At 44.5% G+C, this 21,248-nt stretch overlaps 1 protein-coding gene across 2 annotated transcripts; it reads right to left on the bottom strand.

Moving 5' to 3' along the window:
• Positions 1–1,246: 1,246 nt before the first annotated feature.
• On the bottom strand, positions 1,247–20,185 carry LOC115636581 (schlafen family member 13-like). 2 transcript variants are annotated; one of them, XM_030536878.1, is made up of 5 exons: positions 19,754–20,185; positions 13,013–14,094; positions 12,004–12,132; positions 8,130–8,850; positions 1,247–3,769 (listed from the first exon to the last, which is right to left on the bottom strand). In XM_030536878.1, the coding sequence occupies exons 1-5, from the start codon at positions 19,822–19,824 to the stop codon at positions 2,965–2,967; spliced, it is 2,808 nt and encodes a 935-aa protein (XP_030392738.1). In that variant the 5' UTR covers positions 19,825–20,185; the 3' UTR covers positions 1,247–2,964. The 2 variants fall into 2 exon arrangements, with proteins under 2 accessions (XP_030392738.1, XP_030392739.1); XM_030536879.1 differs by lacking the exon at positions 19,754–20,185 and adding an exon at positions 15,477–15,556.
• Positions 20,186–21,248: the final 1,063 nt, after the last annotated feature.

Below are 21,248 nucleotides of genomic sequence, written 5' to 3'. Positions count from 1 at the left end.
AGATAGTGCTGGTTTGTCTGTTGTTTTTAACACTGGTAATTCTATTTGATTTTTTTTAAAACTTTTTTTGCATCAGCTTTTCAGCACTTTGACTATCTACCTCCCAGAATACAGAATGGGCTTGATTTTCCCCCCATGCCAATTATTTGATTGGATCAGGACAAAATTGTCTATTCTAAAATTCCCCCAAAGAAAAACTGGTGTAGTCAGAGCAGTATGATGTACTTGGGTCTTCTGTATACTACTTGCAACCAGACTGTGGGCTGACTAATATCATAGAATCCCAAGGTTAGAAGGGACCTCAGGAGGTATCTAGTCCAACCGCTGCTCAAAGCAGGACCAATCCCCAGACAGATTTTTGGCCAAGATCCCTAAGTGGCCCCCTCAAGGATTGAACTCACAACCCTGGGTTTAGCAGGCCACTACTCAAACCACTGAACTAGCCATCCCTCCTGAATACATTTTGGTTGATCTGGTGCACCAGTAACATTTTGGGTGAAACTGATGATGGTGATATAAATGATTGATGGGCCATGCTTGCTTGGGGGTTTTAGATTTTAGTCTCTAAATGTTCAGTATTATACTAAGGAAGTACTGTTAGTGCATACCTTCGATCTTTCATGTACGATTTTTATCATGAGCAAATGTTTTTCACACCAGTGCTCATGTCGCAGTTAGGTGGCCTCCCCTAAATGCTAACTCTAATAATGATCACTTTGGCAAACATCATGAGATCTGCCATAAAATTGCAAGAGCTGGCACCACTGAGAGACCTGAAGTTCCAAATTTTGTTTAACAGTATGTTCCAACTTCCAAAAATGTTGGGTGCCTTAGAGGGTGTATAGAAATAGATAATTTTTAAAAATTCAAACTTTATTTAAATTGAACTTTTAAAAATTGAAATGAACTTTAAAGAGGGTTTATTTTTTAAAAAGAAAAATGTATTTTACTCCCATCGGGCACCTCTCTAGATCTTCAGCACCTAAATACCATTGAAAATCTGCTCTGGAGTGACCAGAAACAATCCATCAATTCACTATCTACGGCTAATACTTTTGTTCAATACATTATTAGTTTTAAAATGCAAAACATGTTTTGATAAACTTTTTTTTCTTGTGTATCCAACCCATTTAAGGTAGTTTTATTTAACAAACAATTTAAAGTGCTGTTTTTATACATTTTTAATAGAATTCCAATTCCTATTGAAATACAGATTGCAACAATCACAATAAAAAATTACCATTCTTAATTTTTACTTTTTAAAAGATATGATTGTTTAAATAAGCATTTAAAGCTATAGTATTAGCAAAAAAAAATCAAAGTGTGAAGGCTATTTTGGCTACATAAATATAAACATGAGAAGATTAAAATCAGTGATTTAAATCAAGGTTTCCTATTTGCTGATTTAAGTAATAATTAATAGCGGTGCTTCCAATTCTTTTAGTTTAGGCCCATCTACCCTGGTAGCTAACTTCAGACATTCTGGACCTGATTTCCAAAGGTGCTGAGCATCCATAACGTCAGTGATTTAGTCACTATAGCTGGGATCTACACAGGGACTTAAGGACTGTGATGCCCACCGTGGCAACATCTAACTGTTAGACACCTAGAAAGTCATAGGAACAACACTGTGATCCACAAAGAGGTGCCTAGGTTCCCTGTACAACGAATGGGAAGAGACCAGCCCCTTAGACTGCGCTCCACAAAAGGCAGCACGCTAGGCAAGAAGCAGCCTAGCTAGCTAATGGGAGATGCCAACAAGACAGGTGTCTGCTAAGCCCGCCCTTTTCTCAGAGTGAGGCCCCTGTCTCTGTTGGCCTTTCACAAATGGCAACCGCTTTCCCGGAGACAAGGGGCTGAGGCACTGAAGGCAGCTCTTGCAGGAGCGAGTTTGGTGCTTGTCTCACACCACAAAAAAAGCCGCAGGAGGAGGTGGTGGTGCCCACTTTATAACTTCTGGCCCAGTGGTTAGAGCACTCACCTAGGACATGGGAGACCCTAGGTCTATCTGCCTGCTCAAGTCACTGTATTATTTATCCATAGATTCCTCAGGAGAGACTGAGGGAACAACACATCAGAATGCCCCTTAGCTCAGGGGTTACAGCGCCCTCCAGAGAGGTGAGACACCCCTCTGGCAGAGAGGAGGGAACTGGACCTAGGCCTGCCCCATCTAACCCCTGGACAAAGTTCTGAGGTGGGCATCACCACCACCTCCTTCTCTGGTTAGTTTTGAATGGGACCCAATGCAGTAAGCAGCCTCTGAGCATGCCTACCAAACCACCTCCTGCACAAAACTTAGTCTCCCCCTGGTTGGTGAACAGCTCTGAGCTTAGGTGAGCCAAGTGCCCAGGCTCCTAGAGGGAGGGAGCAGTACACATGCCCCAGCATCTGAAACTTAAACAGCTGGGGAATTTGCACAGCAGAAAGTTAGGCACCAAGTGAATTTAGGCCCCTACAGGGTTAGGTTGCAGCCAAGCTGGAGTTTTGTGGCTCACAGTGTTGTGTTTTGGGAACCTGAAGAGGGGGGAACCCAAAATCAGAGGCCGCTTTTGAAACATTAGCCCACGTGTTGCACAGGGAATCAGGGCTGAGCTGGAACATCTTTTACTTCCCTGCTCTGGCTACAAGAGCACACCGCCTCCTCCCTGTCAATTCACTCCCAGACAGTCAAAAAGGATGCTGCAGTAGGGAACAGGGAGGACTGATTAGCTGCAAGTGGACCATTCTCACTATATCCCATGTAGCTCCTTCAGTTTATATTAGGAACTGGCTTTTTAAGACCCCCAGGCCTCACCAGGTCTCATGCAGTTTATTAGCCTGGGAGATGGGAGCCCTCTAAGATAAAATTTCACTGTGGTGAAAAGCGACGTGACTATCAACCTCTGTGCACAGCTGCAACCCAATGGAAATCCTACACGGGTTATTAAACAGATCCTGAGTGAATGACCATGATATTTTCAAGCATTATCTTTCATACAGCAAATGTAGGTGTAAATTAGCTCTGGATACCACACAGAGTTTAAGATTGTCGGAAATCTCCTCCTGTGTAGGGACAGGGTTGATTCCAAACACAATGTTTCTTTCCAGGCCAGAAAAGCGGCGTATGCTATCGAGAACAATCTCATGTCCCAGCACGTTAGCTGCCGTTGTGAAATATGCACCCAGTCTGAAATGTCTCATCATCTCTCTCATTTTGGGTTGCAGTATGTCACTATATATATCCATCTCTCTCGTTGTGTTGCACAGGATAGCAATGTCTTTCCCAGAGTAACCACTTCGGAAATATTGGCGACAGGTGTCAACCACATATGTCACTATTTCATTCTTGTCCAAGTTTTCTTCTACCCTACAAACACCTGGCAGGGGATGGCCACATTTGGCTTCATTTAGCAGCATTCTTAACCGCTCAAAAGGAATATCAATTTGTGGACGTTTTTCTACAATATTTTGCATCTCTTGTACCATGGTATTGTATATCTGGGTGGCATTCCGGACCCCTACAGTTAGCCACTCCTGAGGATAGTGTTCTGATAGCTTTGGAAGACCGCATCGAAATGGGTGACTTGTTTGTAAATAGTCCAAGAAGATCCAGAGAACACCAGGTTCACTATGTCCATCTCCTTGGGTGATGCGCTGAGCTTGGTCGTACCAATCGCCATCCTCTAACCGGAAATTCTGGGCCTCATCAATTACTATATGCTTCACTGATGGATTGTAATTCTCGTTTAAGAAACCAGCCCGGGTCACAGACTGGCAAATGTTTCTACTTCTACAAAATAAAAGAAGACATTTGGCATGCTTAGTGCGAATTTTCTGTTGGTTTGTGCAGCCAATCCAATTTAGAGGAGTGACAAGTGTATCAAATCACCTCCTTCTGGGTATGAACAAGCTTGCAAACTTTTTGCTTTTAAGATTTGGCTTCTGATTATTTAAAAAAAAAAAAAAAATTTCCAAAGGGCAACATACATTCATCAATTACCTACATGATTTCGGTGTTGTTACATCAAAAACAGCATACCTCCAATGGGAGAGCTTTTACTCACCCAAAAAGTGCATGCATCTGATATAACAACAATAGAAGTATGTTAAGATACTTCTAAAATATTTTATAAAACACTTAGTAGAAGAATACCCCAAAATGTACAGGAACTCCTCACTTAAAGTTGTCCCGGTAACCGTTGTTTCGAGGTTAAGTTGCTGATCAGTTAAGGAACATGCTCGTTTAAAGTTGTGAAATGCTCCCTTCTAACGTTTTGGCAGCCGCCTGTTTTGTCTGCTGCTTGCAGGAAGAGCAGCCCGTTGCAGCTACCTGGTGGATGGTTGGAACCAGGGTGGACCAGCAGCCCCCCCATCAGCTCCCCACTCCTATAAGTTCCCTGTGCAGCAGCTGTCCCTTCCCCCACTGCCACGCACTGCTCCTGCCCTCTGCCTTGGAGCTGCTCCCAGAGATTCCTGCTTGCTGTATGAGGGGGAAGGAGGAAGTGGGAGGCTAGTGTTAGGGTGTCCCCCTTGCTCCTGCATCCCACTTACCCCATCTTCCATAGAGCAGGGAGACACAACGGGGGGAGGGAGCTTCTAGGCAGTGGCTGCCCTCTCAGGTCTCAGAAAGCTGATTTAATTAACAAGGCAGTATACTTAAGCCTGGGGTCAGCTACTCAAGGGGAAATGCACTTTTTTTTCCCTCACACACACAGGGGGTGTGTGTCTATCTGCCCTCCCTCCTTTCCTGCTGCCTTGTAGATTGTTGTGAGAGTTAACCCTTGAGGGCTCAGTCAATTGCTAGTTCATTTAGCAGGAAGGCATTCCCTGGGAAATATCCCACCCTCTGACTCCTCCACCTCAACCAAGCTTCACAATCATCATCATCACTGTGTACTAGTATTAAATTGTTTTTTTAAAACTCATACTGCGAGTGTGTATAAATATATATTAGTCTTTTGTCTGGTGAAAAAAATTTCCCTGGAACGTAACCTCCTCATTTACATTAATTCTTATGGGGAAATTGGATTTGCTTAACATTGTTTTGCTTAGTCGCAGTTTTCAGGAACATAACTACAACGTTAAGTGAGGCGTTCCTGTATTATAATTATTGGGAGACATCTCATGCAGATTATCTGAAGGATGCCAGGTTATGTAGTCCCACACAAAGTTTTTGTGTTGATTTACAGTTTGTTACTCCAGTGCTTAAAATCACTATAGACATTACACAGTAAGATATTACAGAAGACAAGCAAGCATTATAAGGTGCTGCAACAGCCAATTAAGGCAATTTGTATAATTGTTCTATTACTTTTACAGTTCATACACTCAGATAATGTCAATATCGATATGTAAAAATTGCTCACATAGATTACAGACATGTACTTAGGATCTCATTCAATATGAGCCTTATTCTCATTTAAATTAAGGCCCCTTTCTACTGTTCTGTCCCGAGTATAAATGTGAATAGGGCCATTATAATGAGGATCTCTTTCGGTATAAACGTGATTTCAGTATTTGACATGGGTCAGAGAGCACATGTTGGCTGGGAAATGGCTCAGCTGGACCTCCCAGGGTCTGAAGAGTGAAACACCACCTGGCTGGCCACTAGGGGGCAGGACTGGGGAAATCAATCTTGACTCCTGGGGTGAATGAGTCCCCGATGAAGGCAGCTCTGCCGCCTTCTGCATCACTGGCGGCCCTTCCCCTCCTGGCAGACAGTGAGGAGCAGAAAGCTGTTACCAGCTGATTCACCAGCCACCTTCTTACCCTGAGCAGCAGCAGCAGCAGCACATGGGGGTGTTTGGACAGCAGAGACGGGACTTGAAGGGAGGGTGGAGATGGGGGCAACATAGTGTTGAGGGGTGGGACAAGACCTCAGTGCTGGAGAGAGGAGATGGGAACAGAGGGCTGATAGGAGCAGAGGCGACAAGAATTGAGGAGGATGGGGCTGCTGGTTGGGGAGAAGGACTAGAAGCAATGGTAACATGGGGGGAAGAATGGAATAGCTCTGGGTAAAGAGAGACTGATAGAGAAAACAGACAGACATTAGGACCAAGGGAGGGAAATGATGGAGTGGAAATGCTGAAGGTAAAATGTGAGGAAGGCTCCACAGAGCATCTGGCAGAAACCAAAGCTGAGCTTCCCCACAGTCACCCTCAAGGGAGGAGAGGAACAGAAACCCTGTCTGATGTCCCCTAGGGGTGAATCCCCTCTGGGTGCAGGAAGCCCACAGAAGTGCAATTTTCCCATCCCAGTTGAGGGGTGAATCTCACACAAATTGTTTTAAGATGTTGTAGCGGGGTGACCACCCGCTCCAGCCCAGAAGGGCTTAAAATAGCCCAGGAGAGGGCTGTGGCTGGGGTAAGAAGCCTGAGCTGATTACAGAAAGCAGGCTCAGCTGGGGCCATGCCCCAGTCAGGCCCAGCTGGTCCCTATAAAAGGCCAAGTAAGCCAGAAGCAGCTGTCTCCCTCCGCTTGTAGAGGGAGAAGGACCTGGCTGCAGGGACCTGAGCAGAGTACTGGAGTGGAGCAGGGCTGGGGAAAGGCAGAGGAGCTGGGGAGCTCCAGACTGGAAAGCCCCAGGCTGTGGCTTAGCATTGGGCTAATAGGTACTAGGGGTTGCAGAAGGCAGCCCAGCGGTAGGCCAAGGCAGCAGGTCCAAACCCTCCTTGCCAGAGATGAGTGGCTGATCCTGCAGTCTGCCCCAGGGCGTGGGGCTAGACAATGACTAGCAGTAGCCTGATACTGAGGCGAGGTGGGCATAGTGGGTGGGGATTCCCCAGGCAGGGGAGACCCTAAAACTGAGGAGTTACTGCCAGGGGGCAGCACCCCAGGTAAAAGGGCACCAGGTCCAGGGAAGGACATAGGACCAGAGGACAGGTGGATCACTGGCCTGCAGAGGGCACTCCAGACCTGAACTTGAGCTAATTCTCAGAAGTCACCAGCAGGAGGTGCTGCAGGATTGAGTCCTCTCGTCTACAGATAGTGTGTCAAAAAAGGTCTTCCAAATGCCATTAATACCTGCCCATGCTGTCCAATAACATACTGGAAAACTTCCCATTGATAAAACTCCACTTTACCTCTGATTTGTCTGATCCTACTTAGCAGAGCCACACTGGTGGAAAAATTATGAGTTGATGGCTTGTTTGTAGACAAGGCCTTAGAAAACAGTGATCCATTTCTTTAATGCAGAAGAAAGTTATTTTCAAAGACTGAGGCCTTGGCTACACTTGAGAGTTACAGCGCTGGTGGTGGCTTTACAGCGCTGTAACTCACTCCCTGTCCACACTGGCAAGGCACATACAGCGCTGTATCTCCCTGGCTACACCGCTGCATGTACTCCACCTCGACAAGAGGAATAAAGAGAATAGTGCTGCTGCTGCTGCAGCGCTGGGGTGCCAGTGTAAACAGGGAATAATCTTAGTACGCTGTAACTGACCTCCGGAAGCTTCCCATAATGCTTTTAAGTAAAGATTACTGTCTTTGTTTTGTTGTGAATTCGGGGCTCCCAAAGCTGCTTATCAAAAAAACAAAGACAGCTCCTGTTTGCTCAAGCAGAGGCAGGGAATCTCCCTTTGGAACGCCCACAGCTAGTGTTTGCTTGGGGAAGGAAGTGGCTTGAGGAGAGAAGCAGCGTGGGGCGGGGGGGCGGGTCTGTTTCAGAGTGGCTGTTTATCTGGTCTGTGAGGGAAAAAACAAAAGATGGCTATTTGCTTTCAGTGAATGAGAGAGGGGTGGGGGAAGGGGTTGGAACTTGCAAGGCAGCTGCTGACAGAGTGTCGGCTCCAAAAATCCACTCTCTCTCTCCTCTGCGCTCCTTGTCACACTCCACACACACCCCCTTTTGAAAAGCACGTTGCAGCCACTTGAATGCCGGGATAGCTGCCCATAATGCATCGCTCCCAATGCCGCTGCAGATGCTGCAAATGTGGCCACGACAGTGCACTGGCAGCTGTCAGTGTGGCCAGACTGCAGCGCTTTCCCTACTCTGCTGTACGAAGACAGCTGTAACTCCCAGCGCTGTACAGCTGCAAGTGGAGCCGTACCCTGAGAAAAAATTTTTGCCAATCAATAAACAAACATGCCCCATCGTCCCTTTGATATTATTTAACAGCACAGTTTTTTTGAACTAACTACAAAATACTTACTCCACAATTATTTTCAGAGGCTGGTTCTCACAAATGTACAGAATCTCATCAGATTTGCAGTGGAACACGTTCTTTATCCTCTCTATGATATTCAGGGCCACAACTGTCTTCCCTGTTCCTGGCAGGCCGTAGATAAACAGCTTCTTGAATTTGTGAAGATTCTTTGTTAGTATTTCGTACTGTTTAATGGTGAGAAGGTTGAAAAATTCACGGCCAAGCCCGTCACTTAAGAAGGATCTAAAACTCAACAGGATTATCACAAGTGAATGAAGTAAGTCTGGCATGTCATTGGGCAAGAGGACATAGGAAAGAGGATACCTGACTTGTACACGTGAGTCATTATTTCGCGTTCTGTTGGTTCCAAGCTGTAAGAGATGAGGAATCACACACACTTTCTGAGTGTATCCCCCATCGTTTACCAGTTTTTGCTTTAATGTATGAGCAATACGTTGTGAATATCCATACCCAACCACGGAACAATCCTCCGTGACCGTGTACAGCGTTGGGTATTTGCCTGAGGCTATTAAGAGAGCATCACAGACAACATGCTGATTCTCTGGCAATCCAACAGCAACAGCCCAGCTTCTTGCAAATATCAGGAGTCCCTGAGAATATTGCAGCTCTTGCATTTGCTCGTTCATTAAATCCTCCAGCCCTGGATACTCTGAGAACAGCTCTTTGCTGAGGTTGTCTGGTTTGTATGTTATCCCATTACCATTTGCTAGAAATTGAGAGAATTAGGGGAAAAAAAATAATTTTTATGATTATTCCCTTTTTTCAAAAGCACTACAAGGCCATTTAAAAAGTTATTCCATCTGAATTTATGGTTGAAAATATATTGCAATTCATTAGTTAGCACAGTTGAAAGGAGTATTATGAAAAGTAAAAGTGCTGGGAAATATTTCTGACATTGAAAGGAATTATTTCACATTTTCTTAACTGTGTATTTCTTAGATTTGAGGGAATTAGGTTATTGCTTTTTAAGTAGATGAAAGCAGCCAGACCTGAATACAAACATCTTTTCCTTATTAATTTACTGTTGGAGACCTTGTCTCTGTTACTAATGCTCTGCAGTCAATACTATGTTTCACGGGCACATTCTACAAAACAGTTGCAATTCCATTTTAGAAAAAATGAAAACAAACTCATTCAAGAAAATTTTACGATGAAAATGAAATGTTGGCAGAAGTAAAGGATCACAAAGGAAGATAAGTGAGAATTTGGGTGACTAAGTTGTGTATTTTGCTTATTTTCCAAATATTTAAAGGGAATCTTAATTAAGAATTACAGGCATTCCACATTTTAGTTTTTTGTTTTGAGATTTTTTTAATCTGCAACATTCCCTTATGGAATTTGTCCAAAAAGTATAGCCGTATGAGTACTCAACCTTTGGAGTTTGTCCGCATTACAAAGTAGTATTGTATTTGTGATAGTGAGGTAAAGGACTTTGACTTGGTGAGTTCTGTGTGGTATATCTGGGGAAGCAGAGAGAATGTGTTTTATATAACTGCCTTTCCTGTACATTTTGGTTTTGCACAGATGCGCAGATGGAGATTTAAGTGTTCTACAACTGGTAAACATCTAGACCTGATTATCTCTAGCCAATGCTCCTTCCTCAGCAGGTCCACCTGTAGATAAATCTCTGTATTAAGCATCTTCACATAACTTACATAGGATTTTGTATTATGCCTCTTTGTATAACCCTGTATTAAGCTATTTTCATACATCTTTGTATCCAGTCCTTTGATATAGGAACTTTGTATCAGATCCCTATGTAGAAAAACTTACAGAAAACTTTGTGTTAAGCCTTGGTATAATGTTATAGCCCCTAAGGATAGTTAGAGTAGAAGGAAAAATGTATTTTTGCTAGGAGTAGAATAAGATCTCCCCCCCTCTCCGCCACTCCCTTAATCAATTGCCCTGTTGAATGAACGAGGTGTGAATAAGCAAGGTGTGGAAGGCAGCACCTCTAGACAGTTGCAATCCTTGGAGAGGGGATGGAAGCCAGACCCAAGGACAATAAAACCTGTCAAGTGGGCTCGTTAAAGAAGAGCAGACATATTGATGGCCTCGGGGATTAGATGCAAGCACCTTCTTTTGGAAACACCCTCTTGGCTCCACCCCCTCCCATCTAACTCACCTGGCCAGTGCAGTTAGGGGAAGCAACTAATTGGTAACAACAACAAAACGGAGCGTGCTTGTGTGTGTGAGTGCATGAGTGTAATATATATCATATGCACATGACACAGTGTTAATTAATACATGTATTACTAATAAATGTGGTGTTTTGCCTTATTCCCCCTGAAAAGATTCTGTGCAGTACTTTAAGTACAACACATCTTCCCCTACAAAGTCCCAGTGAATTGTCTGAATTCCTCCTCATTCTTTTCATTAGATCAAGCCATATTATTTAGGTGACCAATATCACAGCCCAAATATTAAATACTAACATCAGTGACATTGTGAAGAACCCACAAACTGCAGACAGTATATGGTTCATTTAACAATTATGAACACTGAAACCTCTCATATCTAACAGGACTGGTTTGAAAATGATTCCCAAACAAACCAAAAATTTGATGAATTTTGGCTTTTTTTTTTTTAAATTAGCCTTATTTTATCAGACATTATTATGTTTAAAATATAAAATGCCATTCAACTTAGATAATGTTTTCACCCCTCAGCCACATGAATTGAACCCATCTGGAATAATAATAGAAAAATAGTCACAGGTGTATTCCTAAACAAACAGGCCAAGTTCAGTTCATTGCTATTCATCAAAGTCTCTGTCTGCGTTCGCAGACAGTCTGACAGCCATGTGATTATTCAGAAAAATACTTGACAATCCTGAATTCCTCGCAAATATTGAGACAAATAGTTGATCTATCAATTTGTAACAGAAGCTTGCTAATTATTCCCTAGTCTCTTGGTTAAAATGCATTGATCCTCCAGTCTTGGAGCAAAAACAATCACATGAGACATATTATAGATCAGGAACAACAGAGAATGAATAATGAATAGTTAACAGGAACTGTTAACAAACAACCCCGTCTTACTTACTTGGAGAACAGATTCAGTTTCATGACTATTCATAGAAATCAGGAAAGATTCAGGACTGATTCATTTCCAAAAAAGGGCCTACATTGTAATACTGAATATATTTGTAAGAAAACTCCACTTTGGCCAGTTTAAGCAGAATTTCAAGCAAATTATATTTTAAGGAAATCCAGCAAACCCAGCCAAAATGTAAATATTATGAGATTTTCAAAAGCACTCAGCCTTAGTTTAACTCTTCCCATTAAATTCAATGAGAGTATTTACCACTGACTTCTATGAGAGTAAAGTTAGGTCAATCCTCTGCACTTCTGAAAATCCCTCCATAAAGTTCCAGCAAATTCACATTTTAATATTGAAGAACATAAACATACATCAGGACACTCATTTAACATACAATAATGCTATGGTACCCACAGCTTTCTTAGGTGAAAAACACTGAAATAAGAATTAAAGATCACATCAATAGGATCACTTGAAAATCACTTGTCCTTGCCTTGAGTGCAGAGGACTGGACCTTTCACGGTCCCTTCAGTCCTACACTTCTATAATCATTTGTATACATGTAGCAAGTGGGGGAGTGCACTGTCCAGGGAACAAGGAGGATTCAGAGAGGTCAGTATGAAGACCTACCAGTTGGTCTGTTTTAACTAGTTCATACAATGTTTTTAGTGCATGCTGGCCTCATAATTATTTGAAAATTATGTGAGGGAAAAGGGGAATAAGTAATTTACTATTATCTTTTAATATTCATTCTAAATTGAAATCTTCAGTCATCATGTCCAAATATGTAAACCAGAATTAAACTACAAAAGCATACCTGGAAATAGAGATTCTTGCAGATCACGCAGACAAGCAAGGCCTTTGTTGGAAAACACTGTTTTGGTGAGTGGGGGTGCACATGACACACTCAACTCAGTTCTGAAAGCTTCACACAAATTTGAAATCTCTAGAAACAGAAATTAAAGCTTATGTTAATACACTATTACTGCACCTCTTCACCACCATAAAGAATTCTTCTCTGTATGCACAGAATTGATTTAGTTTTTCCATTGTGAATGAACTGGTGCAGTATATGCACCCTGCGGAAACTTCAAATGAGATGAGGTTAATTAATTTAACTGGAGGTGCTTATCTGGGAACCCATCCACAGCTGCAGTGTGTCCCGCTTCAGATGGCTGAGAGGGTAAAACCTTATTGCCACAAGCTGGGCGTATGCAGTGGGATTTTGGTTGCAAAGAATTGTTATCTCTCCATTCCTGTGGCAATCATCAAGGGAGGAGAGGGTTAAGGAAAAGGCATAAATCAGGATCATGATATTGGATCTTGGTCCTGTTATTATCATGTGTAATTATCTCCTGTATTATCCCGGGATAAGTATCCCCAGTTTTTGGTTCCTGCTAATGAATGAAAAGCTTGAGGTCAAATAAGGTTTCCACGATTTATGATTAGACTAAAAATTGATGACCCACATGCTTGGTTTATATTGTCAAAGCTCATGTAGATAATTTTGCAGGATTTGGGCTGGCACAGTTGGTGCAGACTGGTTATTGGGTGCAGCATAAACTAAAGATTATAGGGCAAGTGCTGTTTGCATCTGACCAAAAGAGCAGAAGGCTACTCTACTTAAGTGTAACTTATAATAGCAGGTACAGTAATACAATCTCAGACAGAAGTCTCTATAACCTTGTAAGAGTCTGAGGTAGCACCCAGTGACTTAAGACCACTTATCACGTTACCAATGGCACCGCCATGCTAGAAATACTGACGTTAGCGCTAATATGGAAAAATAAACTAAACATTTTGATTTTTTTTTTCCCCATGTTGACCTGGGTCAGTTGCCATCATCAAGCCTGTCCATTCGTTGGCTGCCATCCTCATAATCTCATTGTCCTTCACAGTCCATGAGTCTGGAGTCTCCGAAAACACAACACAACAAAACGGCTGGATTTTCACAGCACAGACATAACCATACAAGTTTTCATCTTTATCATACACGTCCAGCATTTTGCATTCCAAGTTCACTCCAGGCAGAGAACTGCAGAAATGTGAAATGGGTAATTTCCCCTTAACATGTTCTATTGCTTCTTTTAATTCATTGATATTTACTTTGTCCTTTGTACATCCAACAACTGTCCCATTATCATCCACTCCAATAAATAAAAATCCTCCTTGTGTGTTTGCAAAAGCAGAAATGTAATTTGGCAGGATCTCTTTAATGTATTTCAAAATGTTCTTTGTTGCAAACTTCTTAAATTCAATATGCGTTGACTCCGTGAAATTTAATTTTTCCCCAAAGCAGAGAAAGTCTCTTTTATAAAATCTTTCAGCAGACGTATACATGTTTTGTTCCTGGTGAACATCACTTAGTAGAGCTTTCTTAGCTCTTGGTCCCATCTCATCACGTTTTCTCCTGGCAGAAAGTTCCTTCTCTTTGAGAAATTGTGCTGCTTCGGTAGGACTCATGCTGTCTTTTCGAGTCAGACATCTTTGGTACAAGCCTGTCCTCAGGCTGCAAATACGGGGTAAAGATGAACTGTCACTGCTCCATGATTTCACAAAAATTAACACACAGTTGTTTTCCCGCATATATTCAAAATCAAAATATTTTTGAGACATTTTAGATGGAGTGAGTTCTGTAAGGGCTTTTTCTATATCCTGTCCAATCCCATGTTCTGCATAATTGTAGTCCTTATTATCAACCTCTGCCTTTATCACTCCTCCTCCTGAATTCAGCAATGCACATGCTGCTCGGGAAATGTTACCAACTTGTTTCCTTCTCAAATTGCAATCTGTCATGTTGTTCCTGGATTTCTCACCAAAAGTCACTTTTCCCACTTTTACAACCGCATCTGGATAGTCTGTGAACCAATCAACGTAGAGAGGGCTCTCCTTCATGGTCACCAAGTTCCTGAAACAATGAAAGTGACAAGTCTCTCAGAAAACATTACATACAACAAGGTGAGTGGATCTGAAGGCGATGTCCCCTCTTCCCAGTTTGGGGACATACTGCTGCTTTCCTTGGGAATCATTCCCGGGGAGTAAGGATTTGCCCTTTCACTTTCAGAAGAAACTGAAACACACAGAAAGGAATCAGTCTGTTTAACTCTTCCCTATATGAGCATGGGCTAAATTTTCCAGTGGAGATTTATTTCCATGTAACAAAGTGCTCTCAATTTCCATTGTAAGGACAATGAAACTGTGCAACTGTCTCTAAAAGCTGCTAACCCATGTGTGTAAGCAACCATCTCCAGCAAAACAGCTCCTGTAGCAAAGCTCTGACTTTTTCCTCACCACCTTTTCCAAAACCTACTTAAACATTTAAGGGCCCGGTCCTACAAACCCCTCCGTTTGCAAATCCCCCTGCTTCCCAATGCATGTGCGGAATGTTCTCCACTTACAGGGCTATCTACATTGTTTGCTTTCAAGGATCTTGGCTTTTTCTAACAGATTTATTTGGGCATAAGCTTTCATGGGTAAAAAAACCCATCTGAAGAAGTGAGGGATTTTTACCCACGAAAGCTTACACCCAGATAAATCTGTTAGTCTTTAAGGTGCCACCCGACTCCTAGTTGTTTTTGTGGATACAGACTAACATGGCTACTCCTGACACTTGGCTTTTTCTGTGCAGGAAGAAATCTCTCAGAAATACCAAGAAACTGATGTAAGCAGAGTGCTGGTGCTCAGGACTGTGATCACACCAGGATAGGAAACCCTAGCCTAGTACCAGGCTGCTCATCTGTTTCTTTGTAACCAGGTCAGTTTCTAATGTTAGCAACTTGTTCTCAAAGACAAGGAGCCAAAAGTTTTACACAATGTCAGCTTTGGTTGGTGGGGGAGGGGGAAATGCCAGGGGAAAGGGGCTGATTTTCAAACGGAGCTACTTGAGCCCACTTCACACCGCCTTAAAGTGGCTGTAAGTGACATTCACACTCACTTTACACTCCTAGCTGAATTCTTGGCCCCACTGAAATCAAATGGCAAAACTCCAGCCTGGTAAAGTGGTTTTGGTCTGAATGAGAATCGGCCCCAATAAAGACCAAGACGCACATGCTGCTCTCGGTAGCACAAATTCTAGACGAACTGCAATGACTTTTTAACTGACGTTACCCCAGTATTCCTGAGCAGGGGATTTGCCCAGGAGTTTAACGCAGATTTCTGATCTACGAGACAGCAGTTAGAAATCATTCACGTGATTAATAAGAATTTAAATCTACACCTCAGGCACATATCTGTGTCCAGGAGGTGCTGTCTCATTTCTCCTGGGCTGTATGGGGAGGAGCGCGGTCTTACCTTGCTTCTGATTTTCTCTTCTGAGTTTGCTCTGCAGACGCAGAACAAGGAGCCTCTATGAACTAATCTAAAGGTCCTACTTCTCAAGCGCTGAAAGAAACTTCCTTCTTGTCCTCAGTTTATTTCACTACCTCCCCCCTCTACCACCACCCCCCCCCGCGGCTGCTCGGCCCCTGGGTCCTAGAGCTACTGTTTTGATCAGACGGGGGGGGGGGGGGAGTTTGCAATACAAAGACAAAACAGGCAGAGTTAGATCCTCAGCACTGAGGGAGATGTGAGGTTAACCCTGAAGAGGTATGTTTCATTAACTTTCTGAGTGCTGCACAGAGAGGCCCACCTAGCAGTAGGCCCATAGGCTAGGGAGCCAGGAACTGCTGAGGTCTACCCAATCGAAGCCAGAAATAGGATGCTGTAAACCTTCATCTGATTTTTTTTTACCAACAAAATTATAAAAATAGTACAGGACACTGTGATTCTGCTATAATAGTGTCCACACCCAGAGCCATGCACTGAAATACCTAAAGGTGTGAATTAAAACCCATCTAGTTATTTTGGTCCCCGTCTGCATGTAGACAAGGCCTTAATCTCTCTTTGCCTCCACTCTCACATTTCTACAATGAGGATAATACCACCTACCTCACCGGGAGGATATGAGAATTCATTAGTTTTGTACAGTATTTGAAGATGAAGGGTGGGATTTTCAAAACTCCTGGAAAGATTTGGGCACACCGTTCCCATTAGAAGTTAAACACTAAAGTCAGCAGCTGTGACTCTGAATACTGCGCTGACCGGCTGAGTGGAGTGACTGATACGTTGACATAGTCACTTTTCAGAGTACAGCCACACGTCCCGTGCTCAACCCACTCTGAGACAAGCAGTGAGCCAGACCCAAGGATGATTTATTCTTCATAATTTATTTGCAGTGGTGCTCACTATATATTAGGCACTTTCCAAACACTTAATGAGGACAGTCCCTGATAAGAGATGTTCCCTACCTCTGAACAGAGGTCTGACGAAGGGAAATAACAGGCAACTTACACACTTTTTATTTAAAAATCAACAAGAGTCACTTTAGACAGCATGGCTGAGGTAGGTCTTTAGGAGGGACTTGAACGTGGACAGGGCAGGGACCCTTACAGAAGAGCTCAGGAGGCTTGTAACATGCCAAGGTGGCTGCATGGGAAAAGACACAGAGGTGATTGTGTGAGACCCACACCCATATGAGGGAAAGGATAACTCAGTGGTTTGCGCATTGGCCTGCTGAACCCAGGGTTGTGGGATCTGGGGGGGAAAAATCTGTCCAGGAATTAGCTCTGCTTTGAGCAGGGGGTTGGACTAGATACCTCCTGATGTCCACTCAAACAAGCAGATGAGAACTGTGGAACTTATTGCCAAGGGATGTTGTGAAGCCCAAAACTATAATGGGATTCAAAAAAGAATTAAAGAAATTCATGCAGGGACATCATTTCAGATGGGGGGAGGGGAACAACTTTAACTGTGATTACATGAGCTACTTAGGCCAGGGGCTCTCCCTAAACAAGCAGCAGCCTGACTTAGAGAAGCACTGACTTAAGGGACACTGATAAGGCTTAAAATTTTAAAGCATACTCTTACTCTTGACTACAACAATGGAAACAACTGTACAAAAATCTAGATTACTTTCTATCACTTAGCCTATTTACTTTTTGCAGTTCACCAAGCTTAGAACAAATCATTTAACGTTTGGAAACATCCTACTAGGAAAAGGCCCCGTAACTTTATACTGAACCTGCCTAGGGCTCTAGGGGTGATAGGTCAGTACAAATACTAGACAAGAAACTGACGTCAAACAGGTGTGAAACTGACACTTTCAAGTCACTTTCACAGTATTGCCAACCCCAAATGTTCAAAAATTATGAGCCAGGCTCACCAAAAATCATGAGATTGTCTTAAAAATAATGAGATCATTTAAAAATAACAGATTTGGTGTTCTTTTTGTTTGCTTTCTGCTTTTTGAGCCTTGAGGGTGCACTGGGGTCACATTTTGAATCTTTCTCCACAGCCATGAGGGCCAGAAACTCACTTTTTCTTTGAGAATGAATACTGAAATCATCACAGATCCATTTGACTGTAGGAGCTGGGGCTTTAAGGAAAACAATAATTATCATGAGACTCCTGACAAAACCTTCCAGTCCTTAATCAGGTAAAACTTCTATTGCCATCAGCGCCTCCACTCATGGATATTAACATGTGTTCAATAATTATACACTTCATACTTAACTATCTTGAGCCATCTTATCCAGGGCTACATATTTTATATGCATTGGCTCAGGGACTATATTTTCTGGCGTATTCTGAACAATGTTGAGCTCACAGATGGTGTCAGTGAATAAGAACATAAGAACGGCCATCCTGGGTCAGACCAATGGTCTGTCTAGCCCTGTCTCCTGTCTTCCAACAGTGGCCAATACCAGGTGCTTCAGAGGGAATGAACAGAACAGGTGACCATGAAGCGATCCATCCCCTGTCACCCATTCCCTGCTTCTGGCAAACAGAGGCTAGGGACACAATGATACAGTATCACGAATAATACAAATTATGACAATAATAGTCGACTTTATGGATACTATGGATGCAATTTGTTCTTTGTTCTGGAATTGGCCTGAATACAGCTGAAACCCTAAGAATTTGAGGCATAAACACATCTGATACTCATACCACACATTCTCATTCCTTCCTTTTCCCAAACTCAGAACAAAAAATAACAAAACAAAATGGTTTTTGGTTAAAATATAAAATTTCACAGCAGCCATTGCTCTACAGCCCAGCATGGGGCAGAACCTGCCACCCCTTGGGGGTTAAAATGATCTCTTCTCATCTGACTCTCATTCTCTCTCTATTGCTTTCTTCATCCTTCCTGACCTTTGTGCTGCTTTTCATGCTGTCAACCATGACACCCTTCTTCCCAATAGCCTGAGAGTCTCAGAGAACTGGCCTTCTTGCTTTTGCTCCCATGTATCAGAGTTCTCTTTTTTTGCAGCATGGAGCAGAGAGAAAGGCTGGTCCAGTGGAGAGAAAGCTAGACCACAGAGACCTGGATTCTATTTCCCCATGGCCTTGCTGAATGATCTCAGGCCAGTGTTTCAAAGGTTTTTAGGCACCCCAAAATGCAGCTAGGCATCTAGTGGGGTTTACAAAGCACCTAACTTTCTAGGCACTTTTGAAAATCCCAGTAGGTGCCTAAATACCTTTGAAAATGTGGCTGTTAGTGTGTGTGTGCCTCAGTGCCCATCAGCTCTACCTCACCAAGGGAGGGGCTGTGAGGAAATATCGGATAGACTTTGTGAGGTGCTCAAATACTAGAGTGATGGGGCCACATAACTACCACAGGTCGAGTGGGAACCTTGCTATACCATTGCTCACCCTTCCCTTGGTTTAGGCCCCTTTTTTTCACCTATCCCTCTCACATCTCCCTCTTTTCCGAATGTAACCTTGGCTCAGAGGACTTGGCTGTATTTCTTCTGAGTTCCTTGCATTCTGTATTCAAGTCCAGATCCTTAATTTAATTACTAGCTCTTTCTAATCTTAATCACTCTGCCTCTGTTTTTAAACAAAATGCTGACTCCCTGCCCCAGGGGCACAAGCAGAGACCAGCCTGCTCCTCTGATGAATTTATATTCCACACACAGGCTGCAGGGCAGTTAAGAGCTCTACCTGGGGCTGGGACATGCGCTGCAAGCAGAGCTCCTGTATGAAATTCGGGGGGAGGGGGGGGCTACATTGTTTGTTTTCAAGGAGCTTGGCCTTTTGTGTGTGGAAGAAGCCTTAGAAATAACAGGAAACTGAGTTAGCAGAGTGCTCATGCTCAGGACTGTGATCACATCACAATATGAACCCCGAGCCCAATACTGCACTGCCCACTTGTTTCCTTGTAACCAGGTCAGTTTCTAAGGTTAGCAGCTTGTTCTCAAAGACAAAGAGCCAAAGGTTGGTTGGCGGTGGGGGAGGGAGAAATGCCACCCGGAAAAGGAAAGGGGCTGACTCCTGACTGGATGGTCACCGGTTCTGTTCACTCCCTCTGGGGCACCTGGCATGGGCCACTGTCGGCAGACAGGACACTGGGCTGGATGGACCTTTGGTCTGACCCAGCCTGGCTGCTCTTATGACTTCCAAATTGAGCTGCTTGAGCCCAGCCTTTCAGCACAGCTCCGGTCAGCCGGGCCTGGTTCACACTAACGCCGCTATGGCAGTGCCAGCGTGCAAGGCCTTACAGTGGCTGTAGGGAGATTTACACTCACTTTACGCTCCCGGCTGGACTCCTGGCCCCGGTGAGGTCAGTGGCAGAACTTGTCAAGTGGCCCCCAAGCATCCGACGAAGTGGATATTCACCCACCAACGCTCATGCTCCAATAGGTCTGTTAGTCTGTCAGGTGCCACAGGACTCTGCTGCTTTTCCAGATCCGGACTAACCCGGGACCCCTCTGACGAGTGGCCCCCAAGAGACCATCGCTGCTCTCGGTCACACACGCTCCAGACGAATGGCAAGGCGGTTTCACGGCCGTTACCCCGTGTTGCTGCGCAGGGGACCCGCCCCGGAGCTGCACTCGGATTTCGGACCCAGGCGAGGTCACCATGGAGAGAACAGTTATACCGGCCGCAGGCACAGGCCGGGCCCCGGGGGTGCTGCCCGCGCTCCCCTCCCCCACGCGCGCGAGTCTCGCCTCGCGTCTGTTCTCCGCGGAGGACGAGGGGCCTGTAGGGACCGATTGAAACTTCCCGCCTCCCAGGCGCTGACAGAAACTTCCGGCAGCTTAGACCCCGCCCCTCCCTGCTTAGACCCGCCCCCTCAGCGCTGCTCTGACGTTCCAGAGCCCCGCCCCCCAGCACAGCTTTCAGGTCCCAGAGCCTCGCCACTGCCGGAGTCAGCTGACCCGTGACCCAGACGGGGCGCTGTGATTGGCTGCCAGGAAGGGTCAGCGGGGTCGGAGACCAGTATGGCGGAGCGCCGCGTGGAGCCTGGGGGGAGCGGGCGGAGCTGGCTGAGCCGCCGGGCGGGGGCGGGGCAGGCGGGCCGAGCCGAGCCGAGCCGGGCGGGAGCGGGCTGACCGGCCCGGCCCGGCCCCAGCCCCAGCCCCAGCCCCAGCCCCAGCCGCACTAGTGAAGAGCTAAGGGAAGTGGCTGGTTTAAACGGGCTCCGAGGTCCAGCTCCTGCTCTGGGGGGTGTCTCTGCTTCGGGCCGGCGGGGTGCGTGGGGCACAAGGTCGCTCCAGCTCCCTGCTGCTCACTCAGCCTGCGGCCACTGCTGCACTACAGCCGCCCAGCTCCCGGCTGCAGGTACACAGGGCCCGAATGTATAAGATCTTGGAGTTAGGCTGGGGAGGAGAGAAGGTCTGGGAAGGGTCTTCTCAAGTAGAGAGAGCACTGTCTGAAACAGGGATACTCAGATTGAGCTTCGAGAGCCACAGGAGTCTCTCTGAATGTGTCTCTTGTGGCTTTGTAGCACACGCTATTAAAACATTGTGTAACCTAATTATTAATCAATCAGGATGCTTTTACTATGTTATTAACCAGTTGTGGTTGATAAAACAACACAGGGTCAGTCATTTTGCTGTGAAAATATATAAAATATTTAAAAATAGGAAATGGAAATAATGAATTCATACTACTGTGGCTCTTCTGGGTAATGTTGATTGTCAGTTTGGCTCCTGAACCACTGAGGTCTTAGTATCACTGGTCTGAAAATAGCATTTCAGTTTCAGAATTAGAATTAGTGATGCTTTTTGCCACAGAAAG

The sequence above is a fragment of the Gopherus evgoodei genome, chromosome 17 (assembly GCF_007399415.2).
Source record: "Gopherus evgoodei ecotype Sinaloan lineage chromosome 17, rGopEvg1_v1.p, whole genome shotgun sequence".
NCBI lineage: Eukaryota > Metazoa > Chordata > Testudines > Testudinidae > Gopherus > Gopherus evgoodei.
Note: the sequence above shows the minus strand (reverse complement) of the source record. Positions and strands in the feature narration are given on the sequence as shown.

What these genes read in the sequence shown, in the direction of transcription:
- LOC115636581 (XM_030536878.1), bottom strand. Translation starts at nt 19,824, where the DNA reads ATGCTTGGGGGCCACTTGACAAGTTCTGCCACTGACCTCACCGGGGCC. An exon ending in AGTCCAGCCGGGAGCGTAAA is followed by an intron (nt 14,095 to 19,753) that starts GTGAGTGTAAAT and finishes TCATTGTTTCAG; the next exon opens with GAACTTGGTGACCATGAAGG. An exon ending in GATGATGGCAACTGACCCAG is followed by an intron (nt 12,133 to 13,012) that starts GTCAACATGGGG and finishes TTCTGTTTCTAG; the next exon opens with AGATTTCAAATTTGTGTGAA.